This window comes from Hemitrygon akajei, chromosome 4, assembly GCF_048418815.1.
Source record: "Hemitrygon akajei chromosome 4, sHemAka1.3, whole genome shotgun sequence".
NCBI classification, from domain to species: Eukaryota; Metazoa; Chordata; class Chondrichthyes; order Myliobatiformes; family Dasyatidae; genus Hemitrygon; species Hemitrygon akajei.
In genome coordinates this window covers 150,226,237-150,245,512 of record NC_133127.1, presented here as the reverse complement: position 1 = coordinate 150,245,512, position 19,276 = coordinate 150,226,237, and the positions used below count along the sequence as shown (strand labels likewise).

Below are 19,276 nucleotides of genomic sequence, written 5' to 3'. Positions count from 1 at the left end.
GGTTGGGTGGGAGGTTGGGAAAGGGGCTTGTTTTGCTCTTGTTGTTTCTTTGGTTGTTGGTGTTGTTGCATGTGCTGTTTTGCTGAACTTCGTGGGCATATAACGTTAGCATCTAAATGTGTAGTGGCACTTCTGGGCTGCGCCCAGCACATCCTTAGTGTTGGTTGTTAATGCAAACGTCACATGTTTTGACATACAAGTGATAAATAAATCAGAATAAATCTGATTGTCATCTTGAGGGGGTATGAGATGCTCTCATACTGACCATTCTTTGACTCTCTCATATAGAACGAAGGATTCACCAGCTCATCCCTAGCAGAAGTTGAAGGACTACAAGAGGAATGATGATGATAATAAGTAGGAATTCAGCTCAAAGTTCAATTCCAAAAATGTCCTCACTGACGCCATTTGCTATGTTGTTTCAAAATGTTGAGTCTGCCCTGAAAACTGCAGAACATGGCCTTAGCAAGCTCTTAAAGCTCAGCGTATATCAGTCAAGTGTATTTTGGGTAAAAGGCAACAATGCCTGGAGCATGTACAGGACTATTTTCACTGACCATTACAGGAATAATCTGGGAACAAAATATCTTAGATTGGGCATTCTGCAATTCTGCAATGGGGGGGCATAATAATCTTGTTTATTTGGGAAGAGTGACCATTATGGTATGGAATGTGAAGTAGTTTAACCTAAAATTAGAATCAAAATCAAAACAAAAAAGATATGAGGTGTGAGCTGGCTATTCCAAATTAGGAACATTTATTGCCAGGAATAACAGTGAATGGGCAACGTCTAATGCACGTACTGTATTAACTATCTTTTATGTTGAATAAACATAAAAGAAGTGACACAATGATGACTAATCCAAAAGAATTTAAGCAACCTCCAACATAACTGCTTTAATCTATTATTAACAATTACAGATTCACTGATTCATCATCTTATTACTGATTTTGAAATCTTGCTGCAGATACAAACAGCTACTACAAATGGTGTATGTATAAACTACAAGCACCAAAATTATTCAAGTAACTTAGGTGTGAATGTTGAACTGCGTATCCAATATACAGATGTATGCTCTGCTTTTCTTTCTGTTGTCAAGTTACCAACTCTTTTTAATTCTTACTTTTTTATATGCCGATTTCTATAGATGTTTTGATCATTGTCAATGATAGGGTAAAAGCAGACAAATAAATCTGGTCACTTCTATTCGAAAGAACTAGCCATGGTGAGAGTGAAAGGTTATAAAGAAGCATTGAACGAAATAATGACATAGGTTAAATCCAAAGAAAATGAACCTCATCCCCTGGCCAAACTCCACAACAAACACTCCCATGAAAACTGAAAGAAGGAAAAAGGAAAAAAATCTTTAAAAGAAAGATTATCTTCATCAGTATTTGCATTAACAAAGCTCTTTCAAAAACATCTATTTCTGCACATTTAACTAACAGAATACTTCTTCGCTTACTGGATTAATCCAGATACAAATCAACCTCTCTAGCACTGTTCAGTATCTAAGTATATGGTAAAGAATAAAATAATCATTGAGCTTGTAATCTTTGAATAGAATTTCCATTTTATAGATTAGTTATCATCAGTTAAGACTTAATTAGGAATCAATTCATAATAGATTCATTCAGTACAAGTCCATTCAGAGTTAACTGATGGCTACATGTCATAGAGTCATAGAAAGTACAGCACAGAAACAGGCCCTTTGGCCCATCTGGTCCATGCCAAACCATTTAAACTGCCTACTCCAACTGACCTGCACCCAGACCATAGCCCTCATAACCCTGCCATCCATGTACCTATCCAAACTTCTTTTAAATGGTGAAATCAAGCTTATATTCATCACTAGTGCTGGTAACTCCTTTCACACTCTCATGACCCTCTGAGTGAAGAAGTTTCCCCTCATGTTCTCCCTTAAAATTTTTCATCTTTCACCCTTAACCCATGACCTCTAGTTGTAGTCCTCAATTAAAAAAGCCTGCTTGCATTTACCTTATCTATACCCTTCATAATTTTGTACCTTTATCAAATATCCCCATCAATCTTTTACATTCCAAGGAATAAAGTCCTAACTTATTCAATCTTTGCTTATAACTCAGGTCCTCCAGTCCCAGCAACATTCTGTAAATTTTACATCTTTCCTATACATCAATAACCAAAACCACACACAATATTCCAAATTAGGCCTCACCATTGTCTTATATAGCTTCAATATAACAGTCCATGACTTGTACTCAATACTTCGATTTATGAAGGCCACGGTGCCAAAAGCTTTCTTTGCAACCCTATCAACCGCCACTTTCAATGAATTCTGAACCTGTATTCCCAGATCCCTTTGTTCTACCGCACTCCTCAGTGTTCTACTATTCACTGTGTAAGACCTACCCTGGTTGGTTCTACCGAAGTGCAACACCTCACACTTGTCTGCATTAAACTCCATCTGCCATTTTTCAGCCCATTTTTCCAGCTGGTCCAGATCCCACTGCAGCTCTGATGGTCTTCCTTGCTGTCCACAACAGCCCCAATCTTGGTGTCATCCACAAATCTGCTGATCCTATTAACCACATTATCGTCCAAATCATTGATATAGATGACAAATAACAATGGACCCAGCCCCAGTCGCTGTGGCACTCCATTAGTCACAGGCCTTCAGTCAGAGAGACAATCATGTACTACCAATCTCTGACTTCTCCCTCAACATTAGTTATCCTCCAATCCTCTGGTACCTTACCTTCCACTAAGTGGGAAATAAATATCTCTGCTAGGGCCCCAACAATTTCTGCACTTGCCTCCCACAGGGTCCGAGGGAATACCTTGTCAGGCCCAGGAGGTTTTTCCATCCTAATTTGCCTCAAGACTGCGAACACCACCTCCTCTGTAATCTGTATAGGGTCCATAACCTCACTGCTGCTTTGCCTCACTTTTATAGTCTCTGCTCCCGTCTCCCGTGTAAATACAGATGCCAAAAATCCACTTAAGATCTCCCTCATTTCTGGGATGGTTATCAAATATATAACCATGCATAGGTTACCATTCTAATCTTCCAGAGGACTGATTTTGTCCCTCACAATCCTTTTGCCCTTAACATATCTGTAAAATCCCTTTGGATTGTCCTTCACCTTGTCTGCTAGGGCAACCTCATGCCTCCTTTTAGCCCTTCTGATTGCTTTCTTGTGTTCTCTTGCATTTGTTATACTCCATAAGCACCCCATTTGTTCCTATCTGCCTATACCTGCTATGCACCTCCTTTTCTTTCTTAACCAAGGCCTCAATATCTCTTGAAAACTAAGGTTCCCTAAACTTGTTATCTTTACCTCTTAGGCACATACAAGCTTTGTACTCTCAAAATTTCACTTTTGAAGGCCTCCCACTTACCAAGTACACCTTTGCCAGAAAATAAGACTGTTCTAATCCACAAATGCCAGATCCTTTATGACACCATCAAAACTGGCATTTCTTCAGTTTAGAATCTCAACCCAAAGACCAGACATATTATTTTTCCACATTTAATTTGAAACAAATGGCATTATGATTACAAGATGCAAAGCCTCATTCCAGAATAGTAGATCAAGTAATGCACGTTCTCTCACTGGGACTTCTATGTCTGATTAAGGAAACCTTCCTGAACACATGTGACAAACTCTATCCCATCTAGTCCTTTTATAGTATGGGAGGACCACTCAATACACAGAAAGTTAGAATCACCTACTATACCAACCTTATGTTTCTTACAACAGTCTGTGATCTCTCTACAAATTTGTTACTATAAATCCTGCGAACTGTTGGATGGTCTATAATTTAGCCCCATTAACATGATCATAACTTTCTTATTCCTCAGTTCCACTCATTAAGGCTCACTAGACAAGTTCTCTAGTCTGTCCTGTCTAAGCACTGCTGTGAAATTTTCTCTGACTAGTAACGCCACCCCTTCTCTTTTAATCCCTCCCGCTCTGTTGTGTCTAAAACAACTTAACTACAGAATATTGAGCTGCTAGTCCTGCCCCTCCTGCAACCAAGTTTAACTAATAGCTACAATATCGTAATTCCATGGGTTGATCCATGCCCTGAGTTCATCTGTCTTTTCAACAATACTTCTTGCATTGGAATACATGCTTAACCTTTTGATTCCTGACTTTGTCTGAGGTCTTAACATCTGTCTCCACAACATCTCCACTATTTATTCTGGCTCTCTGGTCCCCATCCCTCTACACCTCTAGTTTAAACCACTCCGCCCCATGCAGTACTAGCAAACCTTCCCACTGGGGTATTACACCCCCTCCAGTTCAGATGGAAACCATCTCTTCTATACAGGTCTCTCCTCCCCTGGAAAAGAGCCCAGTGATCCAAAAATCCTACACCAAATCCTTAGCTGTGTGTTAAACTGTATGATTTTCCCATTTCTGGCCTCACTAGTATGTGGCATGGGTAGCAATCCTGGAAGTCCTGTCCTTTAACTTAGCACCTAATTCCCTGAACTCACTTTGCAGAAACTCGTCACTCTTCCTACGACCTCTGGTTGCTCACCCTCCCACTGAAGAATGCTGAGGATTCGATCCGAGATATCCTGGACCCTGGCACCCAGGATCCAACATACCACCCTGGTATCTTATTCTTATCCACAGAACTTCCTTTCTGTTCCCCTAACTAACGAATGCCCTATCACCACAGCTCACCTCTTCTCACCCCTTCCCTTCTGAGTCACAGAGCCAAACTCAGTGCCAGAGACCTGACTGCTGTGACTTTCCTCTGCTAGGTCACCGCCCCCCCACCACAGTATCCGAAGTGACATCCCTGTTGTTTAGGTGGGTGGCTACAGGGGTACTCTGCTCTAGCTGTTTAGCCCCTTTCCCTTTCATGACTGTCACCCAGTTTCCTGTGTCCTGCACCTTGGGTGTAACTACCTTCCTCTTTAACCATATCATTAGACATCAAAGATCCTACTGACTGTGCCTCATACAGACCTATTTCATTATTGAATGTTGATGCTAAGATTCTGTCAAAGATAATGGCCAATCGGTTGGAGAATATTTCAGTAAAATCATTTTTAAAGATCAGACAGGCTTTATAAGGGGTTGTTACTCTTTTTCAAATGTTCGGCGACTATTTAACATTATATATTCGCCTTCTTCTAAAACTCCACAATGCGTTGTATCTTTGGATGCTGAAAAAGCATTTGATCGAGTCGAATGGAAATATTTATTTAATGTTTTAGAAAAATTTGGTTTTGCTATTAATTTTGATAATTGGATTAAAATGATATATAAAGCTCCTATTGCTACTGTTGTCACTAATAACTGTAGGTCTCCTTTTTTTCAGCTATCACGGGGGACTAGACAAGGTTGTCCATTAAGTCCTTTGTTATTTAATCTAATATTAGAACCCCTTGCTATTGCTCTTCGTGAAGCCAAAAATATTCATGGGATTTTTGTGAATGAGACCATGCACAAGATCTCTCTTTACGCTGATGATTTATTGGTATATATATCTAAGCCTGAAGAATCTATTCCTGCTTTGCTAAAATTATTTGACAAATTTGGAGATTTCTCAGGATATAAAATTTTAGTAAAAGTGAATTACTTCCTTTAAATGAATCTGTCTCTATATATGATAATATTCCTTTTAAAGTTATAGATTATTTTAGATATTTAGGTGTCATAATTACTAAAAAATATAAGGATCTTTATAAAGCCAATTTTCCTCCTTTAGTGGACTCTGTGAAGTACTCATTTAGTAGATGGAGCCCACTTACATTTTCACTTGTTGTTCAAATTCATGTAGTTAAAATGATGATTTTACCAAAATTTTTATATTTATTTCAGACTATTCCTGTTTTTTTTTGACTAAGAAATTTTTTGATCGGATTGATTCTATTATTCTATCGCTTATTTGGGATAATAAAAGACCAAGAATTAGTAAATGTCATTTACAAAAGTTGAAAAAGGATGGAGGTCTCGCTTTACCTAATCTAAGAATGTATTATTGGGCTGTTAATTTGCGATATATGTCCTTTTGGTTATATTGGGGTGATAGGAATGATCGGCCAATTTGGGTAGACCTGGAACTGAGAGCTGTGAAACAGTTTTATTTAACTTCATAATTAGGAGTTGCTCTACCTATACAATTAGCTAAAGTTGCTAATTTAAACCCATATCCTGTCGTTAAGCACTCTTTACAAATTTGGCTCCAGTTCCACAATTTTTTTAATCTTAAAAATTTTAACTTTGTAGTATAATTTATCATAATTACTTTTTAAACCTTCCTGGAGTGATCCAATTTTTTTACTTTGGAAAAATAAATGTATTAAGTCTTTTTTGGATTTATTTAAAGAAGGCAGATTGATGTCTTTTGAACAATTAGTTGATAAATATTCTCTTTCATATTCACACTTTTTACAATACCTTCAAGTTAGTCATTTTTTACAAAAATATTTAAGTAATTTTCCTTACATATTGGAGGCTGACTTGTTAGATACTATTATGAATATGAACCCTTCGATGAAAGGTTCTATTGGAAGAATTTATAATTTATTATTACAATGGGATAAGCGTCCCTTACTTAAGATTAAACATGATTGGGAGAAAGAACTCAATTTGACTTTTATATGAGAGGATTGGACGCCGATTCTGAAGCTGGTTAACTCTTCTTCGATCTGTGCTAGTCATTCATTGATTCAATTTAAAACTATACATTGTTACCATTTGACGAAGGAGAGACTTTCTAAAATACTTCCCAATGTTGACAAGTATTGTTACAGATGAAAAACTGAGATAGCTACACTGACACATATGTTCTGGTCATGTTCTATATTAAAACAGTTTTGGAAGTCAGTCTTTTCAACAATTCCTAAAGCACTCAGAATCAACTTACAACCTAATAAATTGACTGTGCTTTTTGGAATAATTCATCAAAATATCCATGGTATTTCTGTGTCTGACCAACATGTTATTGCGTTTGTTACATTGATAGCCAGGAGGGCCATCTTGTTGAAATGGAAGGCTATATCAGCTCCTACTTTGTCACAATGCTTCTCTCAAGTGATGCTGTGTCTTAGCTTGGAGAAAATTAGAAGTCGAACCTTTGAATCTTTATTTGATTTTGAGAAGAGATGGGGCTCATTTGATCATTATTATCAGTTCAATTAACTGATAGATTTCCTCCACGATCTAAATGTAAATTTTTTTTTGAAATATCTTTCTTTTCTGTTGGCGGTTTGATGTTTATTTTTAGAAGCTTTCTGTATGACGCATGGCTCCGGGGTTGTACCCCCAATGGGTTTCTTTATTTTTTCTCACTTTTCTTGCTTAGTAGGGTTTTTTTTTATTCACAAAATTTTCAATCTTTAAGATAATTTCTTTTTTTTGAGGTATTGTAAGTGTTGTTACTTTGATGTACCCGAGTTATTTTTGAATAATAATAATAAAAAAAAAGATTTGAAAAGAAAGTAACTACCTTCCTGTACATTCTATCTATCACCCAACACCCCCCAGCCTCCCGAATGATCCGGAGTTCATCCAGTTCCAACAGCTGCATGCTCTTCTCGCAGATGTAGTCATCAAGGACATTAGAGGTCTCTTTGCCTTTCTGCATCCCACAAGATCAGCATTCAACTATTCTGCCTGGTATCCCTACAGTTCTAACTGTGCCAATATAAAAACAGAAAACAATAAGTAAACAAGGGAAAAAAGATCTACCTATAGCTTTTTCACCTTCTCTCACTCAAATCTCTTCCTTGCTGAAGCCTCAATGTACCTAATGCAATACACCTAATGCAATTGAGGATACATAAATACATTTTAAGAACAAAGTTAACAATCCCTTATGAAGTTGCCACAATTAGAATGAATTCTTCCGAAACTCTGCTGTGTTTGATCAAGTTTATTTTGTGAAACTCCACAGGGAAAATGGTGTAAACAGCCATTTTCCAAAATCAGTGAAGGACAAACTGATAATTTTCCATTGATAAGCAACTTCTTTAAATTTTGTGACACTAATCATAAAGCAAATCAGGTCTTCAAGGTTAAATAAAGCTACTGGGAAATGACTATTAGAAATGATTGCTCTTAATGCTCACCATTGGCCAGTAGGTAAATTACACAACACTCAGGCAATTAAGATGATGAAGTTTCCACCCCACAAATAAAGAAAAGGGAAACAAACACTTTAAGATTAGACATTTTGAACTCCATAACAATTCTAACAGCATCCCATGTAATCGTTACTCTCACCTTAAACAGTGATCTGCAAATATACTCATACACCGAAGTTTTCAGTATAGCTATCAGTGTTGTGATGCAGACATCTGTGTTTTCAGATTCCTAATGGGTAAATCAATGGAACATAAATTTGAAAAAAATAATTTCAGCAGGTAAGTATATAGCAATTATTCAAATACAAGACTTATTTTGCAAATGCTCACAATGAGTCAATATTTTCTGCTATGTAACATTGAAAATACTTTTCTGCATTGCACAAGGGTTCTGACAGGATAGGTGAAATTCAATTTTTATTAAGCAGCATTCTATAAGCTTCATGCTCTTTGTGGATTAAAATCCCTAGTTCTGTCTACAATAATTTTGACAGATGCTATTTATTTTTATATATAGTGCCTTGAAAACGTATTCAGCCCCTACAATTACTTTCATGGTTCATTGTGTTATTTTCAAAATTTAAAATATATTAAAGTAAGATTTTTTAGTAATCTGTAAAACAGTGTTTCATATCAAATCAAAAGAAAACTTCCAAAATCTGTCAACAATTTACTAAATATTAAAAACCAAATTTGTGAGGCTGAGAAAGTATTCATACCCTTTGTAAATACTACGCTGTCTTCAAGTGTAAGGTACGTACTACCTTAACAATTCACCCAATTTATAGATGTAAAAAACTGGAGGATCACATGTTTTCAATGAATTCATAAGAACAACTACCCTCTCTCTCCATAAAGTCTAACAGTATGGTAGATTTTCAATGGACCAAACCAAAATGAAGACAAAAGAGCATTCAAGGTAAGTCGGGGAAATGATAATAAAGAAGCACAAATCTGTGGAAGTGTACAAGATAATCTCAAAGGCACTGAACATACCTTGGAGCTCAGTGCAGACCATTGTGAAAAAGTTGTGAAAAAATATGAAACCACAACCACACTGCCTTAGTCAGGCCACCTCTACAAAACTTAGTCGCTGGAGAAGAATAACATTTGACTGACTACAAGAGCTTTGTGACTGGTTATCAAATCTATCTACGTATACTATCCTTTGACCTTAACAGTCACATACTTACAGATACTAATTGCAACGTTTCAACAGTAAACCCAACTGTCTTCCTCCAGCATGAGTTAATCAAATGACAAGGAACTTGTGCCTGAGGAACACGGTTGGGTTTACCATTGAAATGTTGCAATCAGTATCTGTAATTACGTGACTGTTGAGGTCAAAGGAGAGTACAGTTAGAAGAATGGCACTTGTAAGAGAGGCTACTATGACACTAACAATCACTCTTGAGTTAGCTGCAGAAGTCTGTGGCTGCAACTGGAGATGAAGTTCATAGCTCAACAATCTCTAAGGTCTTGTTCAGAAAGATATTTATGGAAGAGTGGCAAGCAAGAGGCCCTGGCTAAAAGAAAATACATCCTTGCCTGTAAAGACATTGTAAAGTGTCACTTAGAAGATACTGTAAAGATGTGGAAGCAGGTCTTGTTGTTGGATGAGACTAAAGTGGAACTTTTTGCCCCAGTCATAGTCCTGACTTTAACCTGATGAAACATCTCTGGCAAGACCTCAAGATTGTTGTCCATCACTACTTCTCAACTAAGCTGGCACAGCTTGAGCAATTTTGCAAGAAGGAATGGGCAAATCTTGCTTCATCATGTTGTGCAAAACTAGGAAAGACTTATCCAAAAAGAAAACTCGCTATAATAGCTGCAAGAGGTGGTTCAATTAAGCACTGAACAAAGGGGTATAATAACTTTTGAACTGGTGACATTTCAATTTTTGTATTTTTAGATTTTCATGTTTTACAAATTTCCCTGTTTTATCAGCTCTGCATTGAAAAAGGAGCATGTGATTCACAAATCAAAATTCTCAGTTAATCAAATTGAAATAAAATTGACCCTGGTCGTAATACTCACTTATGTGGAGAAAAGGTTGAGGGCTGAATACTTTTGTAAGACACTGTATACAGTGGATTCCAGTTAATCAGGGCAGCCATTTACAAACGTTTATATATGAGACAACGTTTAAAGAACAAAAACAAACTGAGAAAATAGTTAGGATTTCCTTTGTTAATTTGGGACACTTTGTTAACTGGGACAGGAGGCCGTTACCGAACACTTTATAACTAGTGTCAGTTGTGTGCACTTGTGCGGTCATTAGACACTACACTGTGCCAGAAAGTCACTCAATGTATATTCACAGTATACAGTGAATATATATATAATATACCATATATTATACATTTCTTTATTGAGCATGTCCTCTGGCTATGCATTTTGCAACTTCTACATTTTTTAGTCTGTTTAATCACATTCTAATTGAAATCAAAATCAGAATTATTATCACTGATAAATGTCACAGTATTTGTTGCTTTGCAGCAATAGGGCAGTGCAAGACATAAAAATTACTACAAGTTACAAAACTAAACAAATAATGATAAAGAGGAATAATAAGATAGTGTTCCTAGATGTATGGACTAGTCAGAAATCTGATGGTGAAGGGGAAAAGCTTCCATTCACTCATCGACCAGATAACCTCGTTTACAGTTTATTCCTGTGGTCACCCCAGTTTTACACCATCAAAACCATCCTCCTCCCCATCCTTCTTACATCTTAATGACCTTCTTTTGTCTCCTTTTTCACACCTGACAAAAGGACACCAACTTGAAACATTGACTTTGTTCTTTTCCCACAGATGTGGCCTAAAATGCTCAGCATTTTACAATTTTGTTCAAAGTCATCAAGTTATAGTTTCATGTGGCAATGACCTTGGGATGTGATATTACTGTGGAATAACTGGAGTTTGGTAAAATGTGTGAAAGTGTGGCATAATTGGAGTAGAACAAGAGATTCACTAGTGGATTTAATGGTCCCATTTTGGTACCCCTGATGACCAATAAGCAAAAAGCAATGGAATCAGCATTCTGTGATGGCTTTCACAAAAGATGATTCATAAAAATACCCCATTTGGTGAGGATATTGATACAGTCATTCACTCAACTTCAGCAAAACACACTTTGAATATACTTGTATGCAACAAAGGAGGAGGAAATCTGTAACTCCATAAACTTGCAGCAACAAGTCTGCATCACAGGTGGTGCATTCAGTACACAGTTCAGAGAGCCTTCAGGTAAATGATATAGAAAGTATATGGCAGAAGAAAACTTACTTCTTTCATTTTCAATACAGATTAATATTATGTCCTTTTACATAGCAAGTGAACCTATGTCTCTTTAGGGAAAATGACACATGGTATTTTTGAAGAATGAGATGGAAAAGAAAACCATTCTATTTTATTGTATGAATCATTCTAATTGTAGAAAAGTAAATTGTCTGTCGATATAATCAGTAGTCTAACTACAAAATTGCCATAATTAAATATTAAGAATTATTTAATGCCTTGTTTAGAAAGTCCTGCTATTTGTACATTAGAAGACACAGTGGATTCCAGGTAAATGGGACACATCAGTGCCAGTCCGATTAAGCAATTGCCCCAGGAGTTGAAACTTCACGGAAATGGTTTAAAAGGTATAGAAAAGACCAACTACCATTAAACTGAGTAAAAAACTATGTATTTAAATGAAATACAGAACAAATCAAAACACTACCAAAACCACTACTATGTATTAGTTCCTAATATTTGTTGATGGAAGAATTCATTCAGGGTATGCAGTCATGCTTGTTTGATTGTCTGTAAAATAACAAAATCAGTGCATGTACCTAGTACAGATGATGGACTGCCTTCATACAATGCTTTTGATGATTGCATCCTCCAAATCTTCATTTTCATTGTAACATTCAAGATGACTGCCAATACTTTCAAACTCTTTGTAGTACCTAACTTGGCACTCCTGGTCATTTCCGGCATCTCCAGGCCTGAATGCTTGAAAGCATACTGAGCGAAAAAGCTCCGAATTGTCTTACTGCTTATTTTTTTGCTAACTAACAGTGACAAAGATCACTGCTTTTTGAAAACAAGCACACATAACTGACAATATTTAAAAACTGTTTGTTCTAAGCACAGTGTAGTACTTAAAGGCCACATAAGTGCAAGCGACTGGTGCTAGTTTGACAACAGTCTCCCAATTGAGTGGCATAGTGTCCCAAATAAATGTAGGGAATCCTGTCAATTTTCTTGATTAGTTTTTGTTCCAAATAAGTGGCTGCCCCGATTAATCGATGGCCCAATTAACCAGAATCAAGCATAGTTTGTTTACTTTTATCACTGCCTACAATGAAAATTAAGAGGTCTCAAAGCATTCTGATAAGTTCAAAACATACCTTCCTGTTCTGCAATGATCGCTGGAAGAGCCTAAGAAAGGCTGCAAGACTGAAACGATACATATTATTTATTTTGGACAAATCTGTTATAATAAAGAACATCTTGCTGGCGGTCTCAGCAAGTGGGAGGAATGCATCTCTTTCCTGCAAAGAGAAATTACAATCAATTATGATATTTTGCTGCCCTCCACAGACAGAAATGTATAACAACAAGCTGAAATATGCTGTAAATCATATAAATGAACTTAACTGGAGAGAAAATACCAATAATTTGGTGAATTGGTTTATTATTGTCAGATGTACTGAAGTACAGTGAAAAATTGTTCATACTGATCAATTCATTACAACAGTGCATTGAGGTAGTATGAGGTAAAACACTAAAAGAATGCATAGTAAGGTGTTGCAGAAAAAGTGTGGTGCACATAGACAGAAAGGTGCATTGTCATAATAAGATAGATTGCCAGATTGCAAATCTCCCTTATGTACTATGGGACCATTCAATAATCTTATAACAATGGGTTAGAAGCTGTCCACGAGTCTAGTATGTGCTTTCAAGCTTTTATATCTTCTGCCCAATGGAAAAGTGGAGAAGAGAGGAAGTCTTGGATGGGTGAGATCTTGGGTTATGTTGGGTCCTTTACCAAGATAGTGAGAAGTATAGACAAAGTCCATGGAGAGGAGGCTGGTTTCAGTCATTTGCTGAGCTGTGTCCACAACTCTCTGCAGTGTCTTGTTACGGATAGAGCAGTTACCAAATCAAGTTGTGATACATCCAATAGGATGCTTACCATGATTCAATAGTTGAAGCTTACAGTTTACATGGTGGGAAAGACTTGGGAATTAGTGCAAGTGAAACAGATATTTTATATGTGGGCCACCACTGAAAAATGTTATTGCTGGGCCAAGCAGAGAAAAATAAAAATAGAAAGCGAGGCAAGACTGAGAATCACAGATAGATTGTGGTAGAGAGAATATAGGGTAGAATTGTGAGGTGTAACAGGAAGACAACAAGAGAGATCTAACTGAATTTACGAAGCTATCTTTGTCTTCTCTCTTTGAGGTGCGCATGATTCCATTGCATCTAAGAAGCATTGCCATACCCTCCTCTCCCCAGATGTGTAAAGCAAGGTTATATCTGAAATTCTTCTCTGCCAAGTTTAGAATGTCAGCAGAGGCAATGCCTGTTCCTGAAAGTTTATTGTTTCTTAAGTAGCATAAAGCTTTTTGGAATTCTTGCCAGAAAGGGATGGCAGTGATGCTGGGTAGTATGCTGTGGAATGAACAAATGGATATTCATGTTAAGGACAGAGATGTAGTAGACGACTGGCCTAATAAGAATGACCAACAGACCCTGGAACGAATTAATAACAAACATAAAGGATTATTGGTTAGATGCTGCAACATGCCTCAAGGAAAAACAACAGCTCTACAAACCCCAGAAGAAACATATACAGCAGAAAGCTGGTGAGCTAAAGGATAGGTGATGGCCAAAAAAAGTACAGAAGGTCGAGCAACTGGGTGATAACCACGTCCCTGCACCAATTCTTTAGTTCTGTCAAGCCCAATTATCACAAAAATGCCCATCACTGAGACCTACTGGAAGAAACACTCCAAAAGAATTCTCAACCATGCCTCTGTCCAAACATCACATATAAAAAACTTCTAGGTTTTTCAATAATGATTAACTCTGTCAGATTATACTCTTTGTTGTTGGTTAATATATGAATTTTGCTTTTATTACAAAGGTTGTAATTGCATCAGAACCATTCACAGGATGTTGCCTGGATTGGAGAACTTAAGCTATGAGAGCGATTGGATAGATTATAGTTGTTTTCCCTAGAGTGAAGAACTTTGAAGGGTGGCCTATTAGACTAAGAGAGGATTGACAGAACTATGGAAAATGTGGCATGGATAGAGTAGATCATCATAACCTTTTCTCCATGGTAGGAGCATCAAAACAAGAGGACAGAGATTTAAGAAGAGAGGAAGGAGTTTTAAAAGGGACTTATAGAGTAAGTTCTGTTTTACACAGATTGGTTGATAGCTACAATATACTCCCGGAGGAAGTGATGGAGTTAGATAGAATCACTACAGTTAAGAAACATTTAGAATGACACTTATATACACAGGGCATGGAAGAAACTAGTCCTCATTTGACGGGATTAGTGCCGATCAACAAAAGGTTTGGCATGGACATAATGGACTGAAGCATCCATTTCTGCACTGGGGGAATCCCATAACTCCATGAAAATATACAAAACTCCACAATACCTGATCTAATGACATCTGTAATCTGAAAGACTCATTGAGGGATTCTTGGATTAGTGCACTGCTGGCTTTGGTCTGATTCAGTGATTCTATAAGATCCTTGTTCTCCAATATATTTCCTTGCGAAGTGGCCAGAGTCTAAGATTAATTATATTAGCATATTTTTAAATTCATTTAATTATAACTAAAAGTATATTTAAATTTGAATAAACAACATTCTAAAGACACAACAGATCATTTTCAATTTCAATTTTCAAATTTGAGAAACAATACATTCCCAGGTCTCTTTTAAAGTGCAACAAAAACAGAAAATGTTGGAAATTCTCAAATCAGGTAGCACAATTGTTGCCCAACTTGCTGAGTATTTCTCGCACCTCCTGCTTTTACTTCAGCATCCGTTGAAGCAAAGTAATCAGTTTGTAAAGTTAACTCAGATTTTCTTCCCCAAAGATGTTACATGTCCTGCTGGGTATTCGCAGAATTCTCTTTTACTTCAGATCTCAACTAACTTGTTTGTTCTGCTACTCTTAGTTCCAGTATTTTTATTTCCCTTTCTTTTCTGTCTTCATTAATCAGCTTCTGTCTAAAGATCACCTACAATTCATTATCTACAAGTCCACAAAGATCATCTCTAACTAGCAGCATTTCTCTATCCTCCTTCACCTTATTATTCTGTCTCCATCAGTCTTCAAACTATTGATCTCTTAGTTGCTTTTTCCTGATTCAGATAAATGGTTACTGCCCTGAACCCTTCCTCTTTCTGCACATGCTGTCTAATCTAGGTACTTCCAACCTTTTCTGTTTTCATTTAAAATTTCTAACCTCTGCAGTTTTTAATTCATTTAAAAGCAAATCATCTTTAATTTTATTTTAGCCATCTATATATGGGCAATTGGTTTTATCTTTACCCCATGTTTTCTAGCCACACTTAGAAAGGTATATTATTGCATTCACAACCATTGTGCAAAAAGTATGATGCACAATGGTTAACCCATGAAAAACAGATAATGCAGTTTATGATGATAATTTCTGCCTCTTAGTACTTAATCCTATAAACCAGCACTTTTAAAACAAAACTGCTTATAGGAACCATTCTAATGAGAATGATGCTGACAAACATTTTCTTACCAACAGAACCCAGAATGGATAAGGTCAATTTTATGCAAACCACACCCATCATCTGAATTTTTCATAAAAATTATCCCATTGTCTTCACAAACAATATAAATTTAATGTATTTTGAAATAGTAAAAACAGAGGCAATGTAGCATTATTGACTCAGTCAGGTTCCTTATTAAATATATTTAAGTATATAAGTTTTTATTTATAATACCTCCAGCAGAGAATCTTCAAGCTTCGCTAATTGAATCTTTTTCTCCTCTTCCTGTTGTAGAAGTGCTGTCTTGCGTTCTTCTAGCTCTGGTTTTTCATGTTGCAGGGTGACCGCTAAAAGCTTCAGATACATAAGAATATTTAGTTATTCACTGATTTATATTAATAGGATTAACAAAAATTCGCAGTACACAGACACTGAATATGAGGGAATGGTCTTTATCAGAAAAATCTTCATTTTCAACCAAGTTTGCTGGCCCACATTAACTCTCCATAACACATGCAATATAGAAAACCCCCATGACTTTGCATGTCCCTATCTTCACAGCCTTTCCTAGTTGTAGAAACCTGCCAACAGACTCATCTTTCTGAAGTGAACCATTTTTTTTTACCAAAAGTAGTAGTGCACCCTTCTATCTTTGACATCACCAGCAAGTTTCACTTTTGGTTCCCTGTGACAACTGAAATGTTCTGGGTTCAGGAATCTGTCTTAAATCAGTTTTAAGTTCTTAAAATTTTATAACTGTGCTTTTGATTTCCATCCATCCATCTTTCCATATGGTTCACTTCCTTCCAAAAGGACCATTTACATTTCGACTGAACTTAGCCACTATATAGCCACTCAGCCCTGACTACATATCACATATCATACTTGACTGGTCATGATCAATCCTAAAAAATATTATTAAAAATTTGGAAAAAAGGAATAACATTTTTACCTGCCCCCTGAGACCTTCCCTTGTTGTTGTAAAGTTAATCTTGTTGACAATAGAAGCTGCATCTGGTGGAATAGAAGGGTTGGGGTTGCGTGTTGCCAAAAACAAGCAGAATTCTTCATTGTAATCAATTAATTTGTCTCCAATTTGTACAACATAGCGAGGTCCTGTTTCAAAAACAAAGTACATGGCAAAATTTTGCATTGCATGAGTGTACTTTAATTAAAAAGTTAAAAGTTATATAGATGTTCTGTCTGAATAGTAATATCATGTCGTAACTAAGTAAGCACTTTCATAAAATACTTTCACAAAGGAGAACACAGATTTTAAATAATAATAGAAATTGCCAAAATTATGCATGAAAACACAGATGCTAGGATTTTGTATAGCTGTTGAAATATTACAAGGTGGAAGGAAAGCCAAGAAAAAGGACAAGGAATTAAATGTTCTACCACAGATGATTTTGCTGGAAAGAACAGTTAGAACTGAACTGCACAAGCTAGAAGCAAGGATGAGGATAAAAAAGCTGATGTGGAAGGAGACAGAAGAGATCTTTGTGGCAAAAAAAAGATTAAAATGTCGAATTCAGTATGCCCGCAGAAAGAAATTACAGATCAAAGATCAAATAGTACTTCATATTTGATAGGATGTGCATAGTGAATCTTGCCCAATATGAAATCTGCCCAGGAGATCTATAGGAGTTATACGAATAGGTTATATTTGAATGAATAGTAACAGAATGGATAAAACATGCATAGAATTGCCGTAATAGTGGAGGCAAGACAAATTATAGCACAAGAGAGATTGCAGATGTTGGATATCTGAAGCAATTCATACGAAAAGCATCTGCAGTGTTTGCTTTCTGCATTACTAGAAAAACAATACATGAGCAAAGACATTGAGAAACTGCAGGAAAACATAGGACAAATGAAGCATATTAGATCTTTTTATCCGTGAATAATTTTGCACAATATCACAGATTATATATGTAAACTATATATAGCTTACACAAAGATTCAACAGTATTAGGGTAGACTGAAAGTTATAAATAAATAATATTTAAGCTAGGCACAATACCCATGAAATTGTTGGTCTTATAATGGAGTGGAAATAATTCTATGGCCCCATTGTGTTCACTTCATTTGTCAGTTACAACTTCCCTTTCTTCCCAAAAGTGGACTAAATTTCCCTCAGCCCTCCTGAAATTATTGTAAAATTTTATTCAAAAATTGTAAATATGCAGATGTGGGATATTGTGCCTGGGACTAAGTTGGTGGATATGAAAATCTTTATTCAACACAATAAACATACATTACATTGGAAACCCTCTCAGTAGAGTGCCCCACATTCAAACCACACTGCATTCTTATACCATTAAGATCAAAGGTACAACAGGTGGTTCAATACAATTTCCATTGTTACAATAACATCATTTACGTCAATATTTTGTGTCTAACAAATGGTTCCTTTGAGCTACATATTTACAGTGGAAGCACATTATAATTGATATGACACCTCTGAAGTTTCCAACACCTTTGCTGGAACAACCAAAATCACATAGATAATCTAAAAACTACTGGGGACAAATAGCCAGATACTCAAGATTAGTGTTGTGAGGGCAGATTTTTGGAGTACATAAATCTTCCAACTATTGATAGAGCAGCTATTTTATGTGCTAAGTAATAATATCAGTCTAGTCTGCAATCTCACTTATTTACAATGGAGCAAGTAACTTAAGCCCATAATTGGTGACGCAGGCCAATTAACATATAACATTTAGCTGATGCCTGAGAACATCTCATGGTCACTCCACTTTGCAAACCATCTCTCTCACTAGCCAACCCCCTGCTGTAGGCCAGCCTGTTCTCCTGTATTATTTATTTGCAAAGGATTCCTTTTAACTTCAAACCCATTACTGCTTGCAATTTACACTGGGAACTGAAGACTGGTTCTTGTTTGAATTAATACAGTATATGATATATTCTCATAATTCCCTAACTCCTCAATAATCCCTATAATTCTTCATGTCAATCAGTGATGTAAACTGTTTTATTTTAACATTATTTTTAGTTTTATGAATTAAATAAACAAAATAATCTCTAAAACCAGGTCAAACACTCACCCTGAGCAATAAGATCCTTTCTCAGCAGTGGGTACAGTACCGCCTCAATACCATCCATCTCTTGTATAATCAGAGTCTTCCCAAAACGTACTGCCAGTTCTACTGCTGTAGTGAAGTTAGAATCCTGTGCAGGTGATATACAGACAAACAATAATCTATTTAATAGCAGAAACTTTTGCAAAGGAGCGTATTTGTCAACGTAGAGTGGAAAGTGAGTTTGTAAATCTGGCAGGAGGAAAGGATGTTGGGAATGGCGAGGGTGGAGCGCTGCGGAGGGTATGGGACAGTGGGAGAGGAGGGCTATCATCACTCACATATGTCATGAAATTTGTTTTTTTGTG

General features: G+C 36.5%; 1 protein-coding gene across 1 annotated transcript in view; it reads right to left on the bottom strand.

The window, feature by feature from the left end:
* dync2h1 (dynein cytoplasmic 2 heavy chain 1) overlaps positions 1-19,276 on the bottom strand; it is a 440,753-nt gene that overhangs the window by 212,297 nt on the left and 209,180 nt on the right. The window contains exons 67-72 of the mRNA XM_073043598.1: positions 18,936-19,059; positions 16,817-16,980; positions 16,099-16,218; positions 14,769-14,903; positions 12,498-12,641; positions 8,233-8,322 (exon numbers count right to left, since the gene is read on the bottom strand). Coding sequence (XP_072899699.1) covers positions 8,233-8,322; positions 12,498-12,641; positions 14,769-14,903; positions 16,099-16,218; positions 16,817-16,980; positions 18,936-19,059 — 777 coding nt within the window. The remainder of the gene's footprint in view (positions 1-8,232; positions 8,323-12,497; positions 12,642-14,768; positions 14,904-16,098; positions 16,219-16,816; positions 16,981-18,935; positions 19,060-19,276) is intronic.